We start from the raw sequence: 18,559 nt of genomic DNA, 5'->3' as shown, positions 1-18,559 counted from the left end.
CAAATTGTATCCAACAGCCGAAATGCAATTTAGCAATTGGAAGAACAAACAGCTTATCTGGAAGGCAGGGAAAAAAAAAAGTAAAGCAAGAAAATGAAATGTATTCAGATTAAATTCACAGAAGGAAACAACAGAACAAAATCACTTTAAATGAGACTATGTGAACACAAGAAAATTAAGTCTGTTAACTTCTTTATGGCTCTTCAAGGTATGAGCATAGGGGAAAACATAATTGCTTTCATCCAAATGTAATTCAGAAGGGTGAATTTTTTTTTTTATAATCTTTGAATTGGTTTTGAAAAATGAACAGAAGTCTTGAATGCTATAGTTCAAAAGATCAAATTTTTTTCCATGTGCCCATCTAAAAAACATGTCCATAAAATCAGGAAGTAGGTTACAAAAAAACAGACAACACAACAGAACGCTTAGTGTGGCATATTGTTCCAATTACAGGATTCAAAAGAAATGTTGAGAATTTCCACTAATTCAGGGGTCTGGGTAAGGTAAGAAAGACAGTGCTAATCTTCAACTGAAAGTACAGACATGTGCCTTCTCTCAGAAACGTGATGAAATATTTCAGGCTATGTGAATAACATTTAGTATAAGCAGCGCCATGTTCAAAATGCCTAAAATCTAAAGAAAGTGCTTTTGCAGATAATGACAAGAAATGCTAGAAAACACTGAATCCCAGAACTTACCCCACAAAATAAACGCGCTTTTTTACAGGTTCTCTCAAAACCTACATAGGATCAAGCTTTATTCTTTCCATCAGCTTGTATATGTAATATACATATATATTCAAACAAGTTTCTTAATCGAAAGAGTGACACCTTAAGGCAACGCCACCCAGAAAAAGACGTTCTGAACAATACCAGTGCATATTTAGTTATTTTTTGTGTCTGGATGTCAGTGCTTTGTTTTTAAGGAACTAAGCAACTGCCCGAGAGCTTATCATATGTAAACAATAAGCATCTTACTATAGTAAAGTCTATAAGACATACCTAGAGAAGTAGAAACACATTAAACAAACAAACAAAAAGAACCTAAAAAACAACAATCCAACCCAAAAAGCTACCACACACCAAAAAGTCCAGGTAAGAGCATTAACAGATCACTCAGAGTTGAAAACTGTTTTTCCATTATTGATTCTTTCTACTTTGTAATGCCTGGTCTGCCCACCTTCCACGACTTCTGGCTCTACTACTTTGTCACTACTAATAAGAAAGGGCCTTCTCTCCCAACTCCATGCTCTATCGTTGCTTTGTTACCTGCACCGTTGCTGCCAGCCAGACCATTAGAGTACTCTTCTGTTCCACTGAAGCTCAGGAAAGAGGCACTATCACCTGGATGCCGAGAGCTGATATGCCTAGAGAAAAACAAAATAGCCTGTATTACACAAACTTTCCTCACTCATGCCACTCCTTGTTTTTAACAAGGGCTGATATAACAAATAACAAGTAATCAGCCTGCCATCTCAGCTGAGCCAGTGGTGAAACCATGTTCTTAATGATGTTTGCGGAGATGGTAACAGGCACAAAAGCAGCACAGAGAAGGCCATAACAATATTCCATATCTGCCCATACGTGTTTGGTCTTTGCCTCTAGCAATAACCAATGCACTGTCTTTGCAGGACAGCGGACAACCAGCTACTCGCATACCTCCCAGGAGAGAAATAAAGCTTAGCTAGTTATTTACAGAGCTGATTTCATGGTCTACAAAACCAATATTCCAGACTGAGCAAATTGCTTTGGATGAGTACGTCATCCACAGAGATGACAAAGAGATCCAGAAAAAGAATTATCAAGAATGACACAAGAGATTGGTGTTAATGACAAGATACTTTACCACACTTGGATGTACTTATGAAGTAATAAAAAGGCAATCTTTTTTTTCTTTAAAGTAGAACGAGGGAACAAAATTGGTGAGGATGATGCAACACAGAAAGAGATTAGAGTATTCTAAAGGACAATACAAAGTGTAAGATAGGACAACAATTTCCCTATAAAAGAGAACAAAAAACCAACATGAAAGACTAATTAGACAGTGCAATCCCCTGAAGGAATTCTTGAAGATAGCAGGAAAAAAACATGAAAATTAAAAAGGCAGAGGATACCAGCAGTGTACTCACTCACCCTGGACATCCAGAAACAGTATGTAACATGAATTTCTATAAGCATACAAGAGAAAAGAAACACATAGCTGGAAAGATACCAAAGTTAATGATGAAAGAAACAAACTTATTGGGAATTCTAAAGTTGCCTAAGCTACAAAATGGTAAACAACATTTAATAATGAGTGAAAAACACAGACAAAATGTTGTCAATATAAGAATAATCAGATAAAAACCTGATAAGGTAAGACTATCTGGAGATTGGAGAACAATTGTGCAGCTTGAAAAATGGCCTAGGTAAAGTGAATGATCTAACTTCTCTCACTGTAAAAACAGCCTCCCCACAACTATGCCACATCCAGTAACACTGGGATCTTTTTCTCTTCTTGGAGCCAACAATCAATGTAAGCTCCCAACACTGACCAAAGCCTGTTTTTTGAAAGAAAACGAGTTTACGAACACAGGTACTTTCATTTGCAATCCATCCATCCCTGATGTTTATGATGGCTGTTTTTCTTATCAGCACGGGGAAGACGGGACCGAATGGATAGCACTGAAATTGCTCAACAGTTACTGTGAGGCAAAGCTATGCCCTGTACTAAAAAATGTTCTATTCCAGGATGACCATCACAGCTACTGGGATAATAAGTCAAGATTTAAAGACACAGGCTTTTGTAAGGTGATTTTGAACAGTTCCATGAATGATGCATTGTATTGCATGCGCACTGCAAGCCCTATGTGATAAACAACCATCTTCACCAAATTAGGGGAGGTAAACCATCTCCAGCCTTGCCAAAAGAGCTTTATATCTCAAAATAAAACTATATATTGCATATGTGGCACTGATACAGCATATTATTAAACTTAAAGATCACAACCTGTAGCTGCCTTACTGTAACATATATAAAATTTTAAGGAAAAGGGATGTTCATGCAAAGTCTACACAGATTCACCTTAAGGATCTCACCTGCCAGTTGCCTCGTGGTAAGCCAGTTCCAGCAGCTCAGCAGAGGAATGCGTCAAATCCTGCTGCCCGTTGCCCTGCATTTCTGCCATATTCTGACGGGTTTGATGATGGATCTGGATAGCTTCTCCTGATGGACCTGCACAGTTACAGTTTGATCATTACTCACCACATCTGAATTGATTCCTCAGTTGCTTCTACCCTCCTTTTGTCAACAAATATGCAATGCTAACTAATGGAAATTAAGAAAGCGTCTTTATGAACTCTTCAAAGACTTGAACCCCTGGCATCTTCTCTGAAGCCAGCGAAGCAGAATATTCTTCTAAACATTTTGGAGGGCCTACTTACAAGGCACTAAACAAATATGAGAACAATTCAGCACCTGAAAGTCAACCCAAATTAGTGTTACAATTCACTTCAACAGCCTCCATCTACTGTAAGATTGTTCCACAATACCTGATGCTGCAAGTTTGCCAACAGACGGTAATATTTTCAAAAAAAAAAAAAAAGGATCTCTGATTTATCAAGCCTATACACTTTGTTCAGCCTCTGTTACAGCGCAGAGTACTTTAAGAAACGAGAGTTCACGTTGGTTCTCTTGTGTTAATGCTTGGACAAGGAAAAAGTAACACCAATCTAACATGCTATGAAACAGACTTACCCACAGGAAAAGTGTGCATCCAGCGCCTCCTGTTAGATGTAAGTTTCATGGGCATGCGAGATGGGGCAAACGGGTTTATCAGTGCTCGCTGGGGTGTATATCCCCCAGGCCGAATGTGCAGCATGGATTCTGCACTGCCAACATGGAACCTCCCAGGGGCACTGGAGTCACGTTGCTGAGACTCCAGCATGTTCTCAAGGACATCTAGAAAACACAACTTAAAGTCAGCATGAGATCACGCGGAAGCCAAGCAAAAGAGAATTAATTGCTTAGGGATATAACGATTCCTCAGGGTAAGTGGGAATAAGGAGAGCTGAGGAGTAGGCAGGGAGAGAAGCTGAAAACAAGTTACAACATAAACAAGAATCCAGACAAGAGAGTATTATTTCATCTGCCATTACAGCACTGCTGTATACTGTGTCACGTTATACTAAATGAAGCCATAAAGAAACCACTTGCTAAGTCAACTATAAAGAATTATTCAGAGCTTTGAGAATTCCTGAGAAATCAAAAGACTGACACACCAGAAACTTCAGGATGAGTTTCGTTCATCAGGAGATGTACAGGCAAAAACATAGCAGAAGCTACAACTGAGCAACATATGCCTTTTTTGTAACATTCAGATTTGACCATTGAAATAAGGGATTACTTCCAGAAGACATGGGACGCAATCTCAGCAAGCTAGCAGTTAGTCACTACTATTCAATGTAGAAAAGTGCAGTCATTTAGAAATAGGAGAGAGAAATAAACCAGATGACTAAGTAGCAATTGCTCTGTTCAATAAACAGAAATCCCAAAGAGAAGGGTCTCATTTACCACTCTATACTGTCAACTAGAACATGTGAAAACCCTCAGTTATTCTGACTCTTCCCTCCCCACCAGTCCTATTCCACACACATCCCCATCCAATTGCACACCTTCAGCTGGGTCACAAGGCTATCCTTCAAACTAAAGGAGTAACAGAAATACAAAAAAAATAGTGTATATTAACTGACAGCAGGAGAAAACATGAAAGGTAAATGTAATGTGAAGTACGCTGTGTGATAGCAGTTCCACACCAGTAAATCCAGTTCCTGTAACAGGATGAATATGGTATCAGGTGTCATACAGCATGACATAAAAACCCCATAAAGAGCCTTCAAGGACAGAATTTTACAGAAGATCAACCAATTGCAGGAGGAATACAATTTACCTAGGAATGAGTTGGGCCTGTAGAAGATACCACTTACTGTCTGAGAACAAAATTAAACTGGAAGGAGACTGCCAGCACTGCTAACACACCAAGATAGCTCAGTAGTACATCGTCAAAAGGAAGGATCCAGAAAGTGACTCTTAATGACAACAAATCCCTATAGAGACAAGTTATAAGCAGGGTCCCCCAGGGCTCGTTACTAAGGCCAATCCTCATTTGACAGATTATAGGTGACCTGGATAATAAAAAGTCACTTGTATATGTCCACATTTGCAGGCAGGCACAGGAAAATAGTCAAATATTAAAGAAGGCAATAGACAAGGGAAAAGAGCAAATCAGTGTCAGGACATTTCTATTTAGGACAAGCCAAGTAAAAAAAAAAAAAAAAAAAAGCAATGGAATTAGACAAGGATAACAAAGGGAGAACACACACACCCAGCCGTAGCTGAAGCTACGGAAAAGGTGTACCAATGCATGCTAATATAAGCACCATCTCCCCTGGGCTGGCCTGGCAGTGGCCAACACAAACTTCCATCTTTTCTCTCCCCTCTCACTACCTAAGGTACTTTCCCATCTGCCTTAGGCTGACCTCTGGTGCTGGTATAGCCCAAAGAGCTGCTGACTTCACACTGGTGCAGATGAGGCCGTGGGATCATCAAGATGTTGGAGATCTTGCCCAGTGAGCTGTCATCAGAAGCCTGGCTCCTCACCTCCTCTGGGGGCAGCGTGCGGCTCTGCAGAGAAGGGCTGCATGAGACGTCATAGGAACTAGAGCTCTTTCTGGTACGACTTTCTCTCTCCCTCACAGACCTGCTGAAAATAAACAGATATGTTCAGTGATATGAAAAAGAGATTAATTCCTGGGTTATCAAGGGGCTTGAACAGGCCCAAGTCATGTAAGAGACTCAGTACTCAATAGGTGAACTCAAGAAGAGGACTACAAGGAAGCTATCACTATTTTTTTGACTATGTGGGTACTATATACTTTTGTGCATCGTACAGTAGAAAAACAGAACATCAAAATGCTTCCAGCACAACAGCTGTGAGAAGAGCACGCTTGACTTTATGCAATTCTACAGACACCACACCAAGTTAGTAATACTGATGTGATCTAGAAGATAATAGACCTAAGCCTACAGTGCTAGGAACACATAGCTATAGGGAAACTTATTAACTACATTAAACTGTACTGGCATCTTCCAGAATGGATTTCTACAAGCTGCTCATATTAAAAAGCAAGTCTACATGCACAGCTTCCTCAGATTTAGACAATATTACTGAAAGGAGGAAAGCAAAAAAATACTTCATAAGAAATTAATCAATTCCATATTCCTGAAAAAGCACTAAAATTTATAGGTTGTTCAATGAATTTGGCCAGGACCAGAGAATAATTAGCCTTTCTTCTCAGATGAAAGACTATGGAATATTTGAGAACCCACACTCAGCTTCTCTGTTTCTTCTCTCATTCAGAAAGCCATCATCTTCAGGGAAGATTCCCCACCACTCTGTTCAGCACCAGTTACTAAGCAGTACATCAACCTAATACTATTTCTACAACTCTGTGCAAGTCTATTGTGCAAGTACTTTCTCATCCAGCTTGCAAAATCTGCTAGGAACTTAGCAAGGAAGACTAGCTTCATTCTACTTCATACGAAATTAAAGATGTAAGGAAAAAGTATACTTATGCCTTTTCCTAGATGCCACACGCTATCTTAGAAGTAAAATACCAGACAACCAGCCATAAATACTAGCTACAGATAAAGCTTTTTGTTCAACTGTAAGCACGTGGAGCTTAATTCTCCTTGTATTTCTCAAAGCGTTTTATGCATCAACCAACAACATGGCTTCTCTAGAACTGGTACGCTCACAAGCCTCTTACCTGAAAGTAGTACAGCGCTGGGCTCTGGATGGGCCTGGCAGTCTGAACACCTGGGCATCATAGCCATCATAATCTACCTGGATAGGTAGGGCATTCTCAGCGTCTTTTGGAGCCCCTAATGCTGAAATAAAAGTCACATAACACTGGAACCTCTTTCAAGAATGTTTGAGATCTGCAAGTTAGAAGTATCCAACTCTCACTGCTAAGAAAAGCGTCTATTCCAAAAGAAATCACACATAAAAGTCTCACAAGCAGAACAGCTGGAGCAGCTCAATTATCAAAGTTGGTGCCACTGAATCAGGGTTGCTGAGGCCCCAATATCTGTCCCCCATATACCCAAGACATTAAATTAATAATCAACAAATCAATCCTCGTATGAACAGGTCCCTCGAGTTCCCTCATGAGGGAACTGCACATTTTAAAGCACCTTTGAAAGAATGGACAGAGTCACTTATAGAACGTACACCTTCCTGAAACGAGGTGGTATTAGAAGAATGCAGGCATCTCCCACTGTAATTCTGTGGCCATAGCACTGACAACATCCCAAGCCAGTGAATGCCCTCCTGTCCTACGCCCACAAACAGTACTGCTAGCACACCAGCCAGACACCATCTATTCCTCTAGCCAGGTGACAAGCAGCCAGGGCAGAAACTCATCCCTCCGTATTAGTTATTTGCCAAGGTGGCAACTGACATATGCACATTAACATCCTGGATAATGACTATGTGCTTCTAATGGTTTTGTCCCTTCCCACAACTCATCGGTAACGTTTTTTACTGAAATGTCATTGTCTTACTACAGCTGTTTGTTAGTTTGGGAGTCAGTGGGATAGATCATTCCAGAACAGAATTACTTACAGGCATCTCGGTTATTTTTCGCTTTCTCAGTCAGTGGCTGGAAGGTCCAACAAAGGAAGTGTGAAGTGACAAAAAAAAAAAAAAAAGAGAAAAAAGAAAAAGAGAGAGCAAGACAAAAGACAGAGAGAGGGGGAACAGTCAGCATGTTCTAAGGAAATACTCCCCAGTGTGATCAAGCATCAGACTTAAAGTTTATCCTGCTGACTCAGTGAGGCAGCCAGACCACTTCATAAGTATTAAATACCAATAGGGGTCACAGACCTGTGTAAAAACCACATCTTTGTCAACACCTTTCTTCCTCTCCATGACATTCTTCATTACAGAATGAAACTCTAATTTTTATGGTGGCTAAAACATTTCTCACCTAGTTTCATCCTAGAAAGGAAAGACCTACAAACTAGACCCTCATTCACAATCCCTACAACAATTACTACAGCTTTGCTTTCACTGTCTCTTAACACAGATACGTGGTTACAGCTGTTTGAATACTTGCTAGAAAGATTCTGATGCTTGGCTGAGAAAAGCTATCTGACAAGATAAATCAGAAAGATACCTACCTTCCTTCCTGCCAGCTTGATCCGTGGAGTGAAACTATTACACAGGAGCTGGCTTTTGGATGTGTAGAAACTGAAAGGAAAAACAGGGTGGCTCAGCTGTCTTCTAAGAATTGACCATAGCTGGTTAGCTCCACAGCAAAGAGCCTGTGAATTTGAGCTTAGACGGAGAAAAGGGGATACATTCCTCTGCATAAGACAACATATGGAAAACACCGACAAATTATTAACTTGAGAGAAGCTACTCTTTCCTTAAAGACCAGCCTTTGATTCCCATACAGCCTCAGTCCGGACCTCTTAATATGGTTACATCTGCATTCCCCCATTCACTTCTACTTTCTACAGAAAGGTATCCACTTTCACTGTCTATACATACTGTGCATTTTACATGACTCTCTCCCTAATTTACATGACAATGACGACTCGGATCAGCTACTTGAAAACTACAGACCTCCTCCCATTTGAAATAATTTAGTCATTAAGATCTGTTTCTTGTTATCTGAATCTTTCAAATCCTGCCTTATTATAAGCCTTCAAACACCTTTTTCATCTATGGCAAAGACCAGATGCCTTCCAGCCACTCAAAAATACTGGGTATAAGAAACCCATAAATGCTAATTGGTCAGGACAGTCAATTAATGCATGCAGATAGAAGGAGGTATTAAAAGAGAGAAAAAAATAACCCGACAGCAGAACAAGAACTGAAGAGGAAGTGGTAGTTTTCATCCTGACCCCTGATCTCTATGTGTAGGGAAAGAAGAGAATGTATTACGGCACAGAATGTTTACCAGAAAGCAGAAAGGAAATCTATCACGTCTTAGAGTGAAGCAGTGTAACACTGAGCCTCAGTGTTTCCTGCAACTAACATTTATCCATGTTATCCACATTTTCTCTACCTGTAACTCTCCATTTGAGATGTATTTGGTTTTACTAATAACCAATCTAGTTGAAGTGATTGTATTTTTTGTTTAGCTTCCCAACTTCCTTCCAACACAGCTAAAGGCTAGAACAAAGTTAGCTGGAAAGAGAACTTAAGATCAAGACCTTTTCCTCTGCAAATTGCCTATCATATCTGACATGTTGCATTAATGCCCAGAGTTCTGCAAGAACATTCCTAATCCTGCAAGACTATTGTAATACATGTCTTTGCTTCACAATGAGAGCAGAGGAAATAAACAATGAAAGAATAGAATTCAACAGATTACAAAGCAGAAGTGTTTAGCAAAGGTTGATAGAGTTCACCTACCTATGGTTTATCCAGTGTGGAATATTGTAGTCATCACCCAACCTGGAGTCGCCAGGTCCACAGCGATTATGGAGCTGTAAGAGTAATTCAGAAGCAACTAGTTGTGTCTAGCTAGTCACAAAATCAGTAACATTTCTAGCAGGAGTAGAGAGAAGGGAAAAGAAGCATGCATTACCTTAAAGAGTGGTACAGCATGCAGTGGTTGTTCTCCCATGCACACCAAGTCCACACCTATCCCTGTAAAGAAAGAAGAGTAGAGTTCAGCTATGTACCAAGCAGGACTGATATACTAAGCCAAAACAGATCATCAACTTGATCTGAAGGCCCAACTTGTATTCATACCAGATTTTAAGATGTAATTATATTGAAAATGGTAGTTAACAGTCCCATGGTATGGTTACAAACCAACAGTGCCAGTGGGGTTATAAGAAATGTTTCTTCTAAACAAATGCAAGTCATGCAAGATTATCCTTTAAGGGAAAGGTCTGCATGGACAGATGAAGTTCTGTATTACAAACAAAAGAAATTAAATGCCTCTAAGGTCTCCAAAAATCTGCCCATTTCAATATGAAGTGCAGACACAAGTCTCCCAGCTGTAACCCCTCTTCCCAGAGTACACAAGTCACAACAGATACTTTTTCATAGCAAGGAAAGGCTAGAGCTTTTCCAAATATATCTGTTTGCCTTGATAAAGATTACACAGTATTACTAGTTATTTACCATTGTCTATCATCCGCTGTTTGGTTAGAATCATAAGGAGTCGATCAACTTCAAATACACCCACACCTGGTGTGATAACCACAGACATCTGGCCAGTCCGATCAAAGTTCCGGTTTATGTAATGCTTGTCAAACACTAAGAGAAAGAATTAGGGAATACTTTAAAAGAAAAAAGATGCTGGATGGTTGGGTTTTTTTCAGAGCAAAGGAAGTAACTGTTAACAGTGGCATTAAACAAGCTTCCACAAAGCACATGCAAGCATGAGAGGGCTTGTATATAGCCTTGTCCAACCAATAAATGTTAATAAAGCTACAGGAGAGAGAGGAGTTAGGGCAGAACAGAAGATGGGAAATAGATACATAAAAAGGAATATTTTTTCTCATATTCTTAGTGTTTCCTTTATAACATCTCAAAAAAAAAAACCCAACAAGGTAAAGTCCATTACTAATCATTTAAATAACATCCTGTGCTCCCTCTTATGGGAGCCATTAAGGTGACTGAACAACATCTGATGTACAGAATCACAAAAAGTATATCTTTGGAGAGCCCTTCCAGCCCATCAAATCCATCTCCCTGCTAAAAAAAGATGGATCAGGTTCACCTAAATCATGTTTGATCCAACCTGATTTTGAAATGCTTCCATAATTTAAAGTTTCAACTTGTATACCAAGAGGTTCTCATACAAATACACAGCTGGAAGAAAAAGTTTCATCCTGAGAAGGCCCTGTAAATGGTTCCTGAGGCCTGAAATACCCAATAGTCAGTTATTTGAGAGCCACTGGTTTTCCAGAGACACACAAGCCAATTCTTTTGAGGCTGAAAATGATAACTTAACCACCTAATATTCCCCTCCTCTTCACAATGTTAACAGGCAACAGAAGTCAACACCCATTTATTGGCAGCTGCTTTAATGGTTCTTCCCCTGTGTATTTTTACCCATTGTTCATAACTTACCATTGAATGAAAGATTTATGGCCTCCAGGTAGTTCCCTTGTGCTGAGGTAGAATTGTAACCTGGAGGGAAGCCCTCTGGACAGGTGTTCAGAAGGAAAAAAAAGAAAAAATTATCACTTCTGTATAGACTAGCTTTTAAAAAAAAATTAAAAGAAAAACAAAACAAAACAAACAAAACCCCCAAACAAACCAAAATAAAACTGCATTTGTAGTAAATCCCATCACTCCAACAAATTACAGGTAAAATTGGTATTGGTGTATCTCACAGAAAGCAAAATAGCTGAGCCAGGAGAGCACTAAGTAGTACAATACCAGACTCCAACTGAAACTAGAGAGTTTAGAGACGAGAGAGAGAGAGAGAGAGAGAAAGGGTAAAAGCCTGGGAAAGGAGGATTCTTGTACCTGCTTGCTCTAGTCGTACTAACACAGGATACTGGATGAAAAGCTTTTTAATGGTCACAAGCAATGAGGTCCACTCTTCCCGTCTCTCATTCTGAACTACAACTCTATAAAGAGCACAAGTTAATGAAGATCATGAAAGAAAGCTATGAAGAGGAAGTGAGAAAGAATGAACAAACTATAGAAAAAGGAAAGCACAAAAAGGCGAGTGTCTCTTTCTTCTGCTAGGCAGCACATTAGAATTACTGCCTACTTGCAGCAATCACTAAGGTGTAGATGTACACACAAAGCTGGGCACATGCCCAGCCAGAATAATTTCTCACTTCTAAATGGGTGATCAGCTTTCTGTATCAACTAGCATCACTGTTCTGCAAAGCAGTAGGATTGCTAACCAGTCCAAGTTTAGAATCACATGACAGCTTCAACAGCTTCATCTGTTGTGACCATCAGCCAAACAGCTCCAGTACCTAACTGCAAACACTTCTGGTTTCAGCAATGGCACCATCTGTTCTTCAACTACTCAGGAATGTAAAGATCTGAAAAATAGCCAAGCCTTATGCAAAAACACTCCCAGCACTACAGAACTTTTAAGTTTACTGACAATTCCAGTAGAGCACAGACAACACAATATTCACATGCACACGGAAGACTGACTTAGCAAATATGGGTGTGGACTCACTGATGGAATGGGGACTGCTCATCAATTTGCTGCCAATTTCAGACATAGATGTTTTTCACTGTCTTAGTTCTTTGCAAGGTCCTACAGTAACTAACATGATATTCTCCACATGGGTTGCACATATACTGTAGGACAAGAGGTAAAAGAACTGGGAGGAAGACATACTTGTAAAAATCTTCATAAAATCTTCCCTCATGATCCTGCCGAATTGACGCACGATGTGATTCAGGAAACTCATCTGAAACAGAAGCAAAAGCACGTATTATCCTATGCTTTTGTATAGAAATGACTCATCTTTTCTAGTAAGAAGCTATTATTTCCATTTAAAAAAACCAAACCAAACAACAAAACCACTTTGAGAAATATCAGATCTCCTACACAATATTAAAACTGCTTTTAAACCAATATGACAGCTTGAGTATGATGAGGAAAATTTGCCATATATTCTTCTACATAAGGTTTTCATTGCAGTACTTTCATAAGAATGGCTGTGTATCCACTGTGCTTGGTAGGGAATACCCTGGACATGGGCATTAAAAAAAAAAAAAAAGGGGGGGGGGCGGGGAAAGTCACTGGCAACCTGTGACCAACTTTAAAGAGAGAAGGAGATGGGTTTAAAAACAGAAACATGAAAATACAGAATTTACATACCTATAGATTTTGCTTCATAAAATGTTCTAGAAAATAGAACCACTGTCACTTCATGGCTGCAATTCTTCTCCTGTCCAGGAAAAACAGATGAAAAAAGAAAACCTTAAGCGTCACATTCAGTAAAAAACCGTGTATATACACATATGGTAACACCCTCCTTCCCCTCACACCTAGGGCCAAAGGTAACTAGAAAAAGGCAGACTGCTGTATCAATATACCTCCATGAGTGCTGCATGTGCCTCTATGAAATAACACAATGGTCTGTCTTGTAGATTCTGTGCTTCTAGGCTATATCACTTTTAATAGGAGCACTCTCCACCAGTCTCTAAAGAAACTCCTCTCTGTAGTTGCCAAGACATGACATTTTTGTTTAAAAAATAGTTCACTTAATTTCTTTATACATACTCATGGCAATTTGATATTCTTACTTGCTTCCGTTTAGAGAGATGCCCCTAACAATTCCAGAGACATTAAAACTTCACTAAACAGTTACAGTGCTAATGCATGCAATGGAATTAAGCTGTAAAGAGCCCACTGGCCATCCCCTTGAAAGGAAAAGCTTGAAAAGCCCTGTGAGCCTTGGCATCACTCAGGTCCATATTCAACATTTAATAGTAGTACTAAAAGCAAAACACGCATTTTACAGACATGTCATGCAGGGCTCCTAATAACTCTCCAAGGAACGAAAAGCACAATGAAAATGAGACAAATCTGTTGGGCACGCTCCTGCTCTCCTTAACATTCAGGACCATCATGAGCTGCACTATGCATAGATGTTACACATTTAGGATTTCAGACTCTTTTGCCTTGTCTAGCTCTTCTTTCAACTGAGGTTGCAGAATTTATATATGCCTTTTTTTGAGTACTGATATGGTTCTCTCAAGTCAGTGGAAGTCTGCTGCAGGACTGCTAACAACAGTCAACCTGGCTCTGAGCCAGATCATGCACTGAGTCAGGAGACAGCTCTGGGTTGTTCAGCTGTAAGAGGTAGTAAGGCTTTGTTTTTGAAGCAATTCGCTTCCAAGAACACTGCACATCATCAGTGGCCCACATGCTACAACCTGGAACCCCTCATGCTATAAGACTGCAGCACTAAACAGATTACATACACACTGTACCAGGGAAATATTCAGAACCTAGTCCCAGAACAAATAAAATTGTGTAAACCAGACTTGTGCATTACTGCACAAGCACAAACAACTATATCACACATTTAGTGACTTTAGTGCAGTCAAAGCCTCCACACAAACAAATTGCATGATACAAACACAGCAGATACAACAGATCAGTACTGGGGTCACTCGGCACATGTATGATTTAATGCAGACCTGCAGTAACCACTCTTTTCATGCCCAGGAGCCACCTCTCATAGTCCTGTAAATCTTAGCACTGCCTGACACAACCTGGGTCTTCCTCAAACTGGCATATCAGTGGGCTCATTAAGATGGCATTGACTTGCTCTTTCAGAACAGGATGAATTCAATCAGCTATTTACCTTCCATTTTGTGAAGAGGTCAGCAAGGAAACCATTCACAGCTTTCTCAAAGTATAGGTCCCCTGCAAAGTAAACATCTCCAAAGCATCAAATAACAGCAGTTACTTCAACTATGGGGTATATTTAACCCTGAGATTGTAGGACAATTATTTTTATTAGAATCAGAGCAGCTGTATGCATAAGGAATGCTAAGATCACTAAAGCAAAGATGATAAAAAGATTAAAAAGCGTGACTATGTTTCAGAGGATGTAAACAAGACTCTTCACGTCAAAAGAATCCGACCTTTAAATTCATTTTTCCAAAACATACGCAGCATGCTGGGAAAGCATCTGTACTATCTTTTAGGCATAGTATGCACAACTGATTCCCTGCTCAGTTTTGAATAGTTGCCCAGTTGCATATGCCCAAACACATGGTCAAAGGAAGTGGTAAGAGGTTTGCTAAAGAATTAAGCCAGAAAAAAAAAAAAGAAAAAAAAAAAAAGACAGTGACACAGATAAGTGACTCATTCTTAATGCCTACAGTTTTAATACTTCTAGCTGACTCTACAAGGGCTAAGGCAGGGTTTTTGCTTCCTCGCTAAGCCAAAGTCAAGAGAAATCTAAAATATCAAGGTCGTCTTTGCACAGGACTTCCATACATTTCTGGTTTCAGGATTCACACAGGCTTGCACCTGCCCTCATCACCAAACACGTTCATATCCACAGAAAACCTTTCCAAGGTTCATAGTCAGTTGTCCCACTTGATTTTGTCACTGAGCTAACAGTACCCAGGCCCTACAGTAGGGACAGGAAAATTATGGAATACCCAGGTGACAGAAAAGCAAATAAGGATCTAATAATGCACCACAGTGCACCTCGGAGCACTGCATAGGCCAAAGGCAGGATATTTTAGCTTCCTAGTAGTGGCAGAAATAAATAGTTGTGGCATTTTTCCGGTAGGGGCAGAAAGGATAGCTGCTGCCATCCACATTCACAATCAGGGAGGTCAGTTACCTACATACCATAAATATCAAAATCCCACATTTCACAGCTCATCTGGATAAAAATATAAACCATGGCAGAAGTGGAGCGGAAGACTACCTGCAAAGGAATGAAAGATCTTATTTAAAACAAGGTACATTCACTAAAAGGGCCAAATGCAGAAGTTAACTACAGAGCAACTTTTATGACTGTGCCCACTGCATCATAGGGAATTTACCCTCTAACAAGCTGGCAGTTCAACAGCCTGAGTAATTCCTAGCGCTGCCAGCGCAGAAGAGTTAAACTTTACTAATCATTCATTCTCCTGAATTTATTACCATTCTTCACCTTACAATACATCCAATTCAGACGATCCATACAAATCTGCAAGCAAGAGAGAAGTACAAGAAACCCAACAAGGAAAGGAAGTGAAAAAACTTCCTTTCCTCTGCTCCCTGAAATCTTACCCGAGTGTCCTCACTGATGTATCCACAAGTGACTTTCTCACTCTTTACCCACAGTTCACCTGCCTGCGCCCTGGAAGAAAAGGAGTGCAGAAAATTTGTTAACCAGAGTGAATATGAAGATTAGAGAATCAGTATTTGAGCAAATAAGGGATGTACCAAAATCTGCGTTCAAGGATGACTTCAAGACAGAGTAAAAGTTTATTTGGTTAATACCCGATCTTTAATCCAAAAGATACCGAACAGCCATTTCGCTCTGCATCTGCACAGTTCCTTGTCCCTTTGTCATCTCAACAGTAACTGAAGTAACCCTCATCTGAGCTATTAATACATCTTAGGAAGGGGCAAAATATTATAAGAGGTAAAAGGAAAATTATTTGGCATTCATCAGAGGCAACAAGTGTGGCTGGCTGTCCTACTATTAGTTTCTTCCACCCCAAATCAGATAGAAACCTTCCCCCACCTCATGGTGCAGACAAGACATCTGTATAAGAGTAAGAGAACAATAAAACATGAAGAATTTTTCAGAGTAGATACTCCAGTTGGATACTCTGGACCCATTAATCTAAAGTCATAAGTAACAGTAAGCCCTCAGAGGAGGCACTGACCTGATACCTGCAAATTCAACTTTTTGGGTGACATATGCGCATGTGCTGACCTAAGAAAGAATAGTTACAGGTGTTAAAAGAACAGTAGGCTCAGAGTGAGCAGACCAATTTACACAAAAAAAATTCAAGCTCAAACACCTGACTTCCGCCATAAAATCATGAAAACCACTTAGCATATTTACTACTACTATCCCAGCCTACAGAACCTCTGCAACAGACAACAGAAAATAGTTTTTAATACATATGAACTTTTATTGGGTTCACTTGTCTAATTCACTGCACTTAGAAGAGCCAAAGACTGCACTTCAGAGATACAGAAACAAAATATTCTACTAGTTGCTTATTAAGTGGGGCTATTGGAGAGGACACACTTTAGCATACTTCTACTTGAAAAATATTTGGATTCAATTCCTACCAAATGTAGTAAATCATTAGAATTTGGAACATAAGAAAAAAAACACCTCTCAACAGCATTTTCAGTGCCCAAGGCAGTAATTAACTTTATGGCAATGGAGTAGGAAGTGATGGGATTAATTTTTTCTGTAACACATTTACATCCATTTAGAGAATGGTACCCTGATGTACCATTTACAGCGTAAGTTCCTCAGGAGCTGCTGATAGTGGTCTTGTCCTCAGTTTTCTGTATTTTGTAAAACACTTATTTTCTTTTACAGCAAGCAAAGAAAAAGGTAGGTAATCTCCATCCTATACATGAGGACAGCAGAGGCCTTACCAAACTTTTCTTCAGTCGCCACATATCCCCACGCCCAATATACTGATCTTTAAAAGTCAGCTCCACCAAGTCCAAGGTCACCTCCTGGGAAACAGAAGAAAAACAGTGCTTAGATTTTACTGGTTGTTTCTAAGTAGCACCCTTCAATCTGTTCCAGTAAGAACCAAATGTTACAGGGAGGGCCGTTCTAAAGCAAGTCAATTCTCCTAACGGATGCAAGAGAAAAGGGAAGTCACGTCAGAATAACTGCCAAAGTTGCAGGAGTACCTGGAACTACTGTGAGCTGCAAGACACTGCACAACGTGACCAGAAAAAGCCCAAGGATACAATCTGCACTACAAGTCTCAGTGCAGATTGGAAGCACAAGTAAAACAAATTATTTCCATTGTTCATGACGTTACGGAAGCCTCATTTCCTGCAGATTTTTGTCTTGTGCTGAATGTAAGCTCTGACTGAAGCTCTTTTGATAGCTGGGACATTTACAAGATATGCCTCTCTGGTGTCGAATAATGCAAATCCACACCATGGCTCTTCTTTTGGCTAGGCCACTTACTGTTTACTCTGCCTGGTTATCCTGAATTTCTGGAATTTAAAGACATTTGAAACTTCTAAATGTCTATCAAGCTGTGTTGAAGCTAGTCCACAGACTTCAAAAAGAGAGCAGGGATGGTAGGGAGAGAAGAAAGAGACACATAACAAACAAACAAGCAGTTCAATTGCCCAAGCCTCATTTTCTTAGGAAAGAAGGCTAAATACATTTCAATAAAAAATAAAGGCCTTTTTTTCCAGTACTACTGTAGATGGAAATTCACATGGCTCTGATTTGAGCTAAGTGAGGGACAGATGGAAAAAAGTTGCAAAGCCACACACCTTTGGGTCAACAACATTCACATGGACATCCTGGTATGGCCGCAGCCGGAATACTTGTGCGACTGTCTGATCCACACTTATAGTTTCTGCCACAAAAATGAGAAAGGACAACAGAGAAGTGAACATCCCCCAAAAGTTTCAAGTGGTTTACAAATACAAAAGCAATACAGTGAGACTGTCATTAAACACTTAGGGCCTCAGCAAGAGACAACAGCTTCCTTCAGCTACGGCCCAATTCAAGAGTCATTAAAATGAAAGCAGGCAAGATAAACTCAAAGTTTAGGCTGAATTAATTCTTGGAAGAAGGAAAGATACAAAGCTAGTCAGAGAATGCAGAAACAAAAAATTAAGGCTAAAAAGCCAATTTTGTTTAAATTATACTCCACATTACTAAATCAAAAGCAGATTTTTAATTGGCTATTCACCTTCTGATAAAATTATAATCTTTCCTTTCCTAAATACACAAAGCATTGATTTTCTTACAAAGGTAAAATACACACGTTAGTCAAGCACAGGTACAGCCCAATCACATAATCTTTGTCTATGATTTTACTATGCAT

At 39.7% G+C, this 18,559-nt stretch overlaps 1 protein-coding gene across 19 annotated transcripts in view; it reads right to left on the bottom strand.

Annotated features, from left to right (window-relative positions):
• DEPDC5 (DEP domain containing 5, GATOR1 subcomplex subunit) overlaps positions 1-18,559 on the bottom strand; it is a 48,207-nt gene that overhangs the window by 26,359 nt on the left and 3,289 nt on the right. For 15 of the 19 annotated variants that reach the window (XM_049804894.1, XM_049804887.1, XM_049804898.1 and 12 more), the window contains 20 exons: positions 18,000-18,085; positions 17,130-17,213; positions 16,397-16,446; positions 15,792-15,861; positions 15,366-15,444; positions 14,362-14,423; positions 12,867-12,936; positions 12,381-12,453; positions 11,540-11,643; positions 11,138-11,212; positions 10,184-10,318; positions 9,639-9,700; positions 9,464-9,537; positions 8,221-8,290; positions 7,664-7,700; positions 6,807-6,927; positions 5,517-5,740; positions 3,736-3,939; positions 3,078-3,213; positions 1,269-1,366 (listed from right to left, as the gene is read on the bottom strand). In XM_049804894.1, the coding sequence (XP_049660851.1) occupies positions 1,269-1,366; positions 3,078-3,213; positions 3,736-3,939; positions 5,517-5,740; positions 6,807-6,927; positions 7,664-7,700; positions 8,221-8,290; positions 9,464-9,537; positions 9,639-9,700; positions 10,184-10,318; positions 11,138-11,212; positions 11,540-11,643; positions 12,381-12,453; positions 12,867-12,936; positions 14,362-14,423; positions 15,366-15,444; positions 15,792-15,861; positions 16,397-16,446; positions 17,130-17,213; positions 18,000-18,085 (1,914 nt within the window). The remainder of the gene's footprint in view (positions 1-1,268; positions 1,367-3,077; positions 3,214-3,735; positions 3,940-5,516; positions 5,741-6,806; positions 6,928-7,663; positions 7,701-8,220; positions 8,291-9,463; positions 9,538-9,638; positions 9,701-10,183; positions 10,319-11,137; positions 11,213-11,539; positions 11,644-12,380; positions 12,454-12,866; positions 12,937-14,361; positions 14,424-15,365; positions 15,445-15,791; positions 15,862-16,396; positions 16,447-17,129; positions 17,214-17,999; positions 18,086-18,559) is intronic. The other 4 variants (XM_049804895.1, XM_049804900.1, XM_049804897.1 and 1 more) reach the window with 1 other exon arrangement.

Source organism: Accipiter gentilis, chromosome 7, assembly GCF_929443795.1.
Source record: "Accipiter gentilis chromosome 7, bAccGen1.1, whole genome shotgun sequence".
NCBI classification, from domain to species: Eukaryota; Metazoa; Chordata; class Aves; order Accipitriformes; family Accipitridae; genus Astur; species Astur gentilis.
The sequence above is the reverse complement of the archived record's forward strand: the minus strand, read 5'-3'. Positions and strand labels throughout refer to the sequence as shown.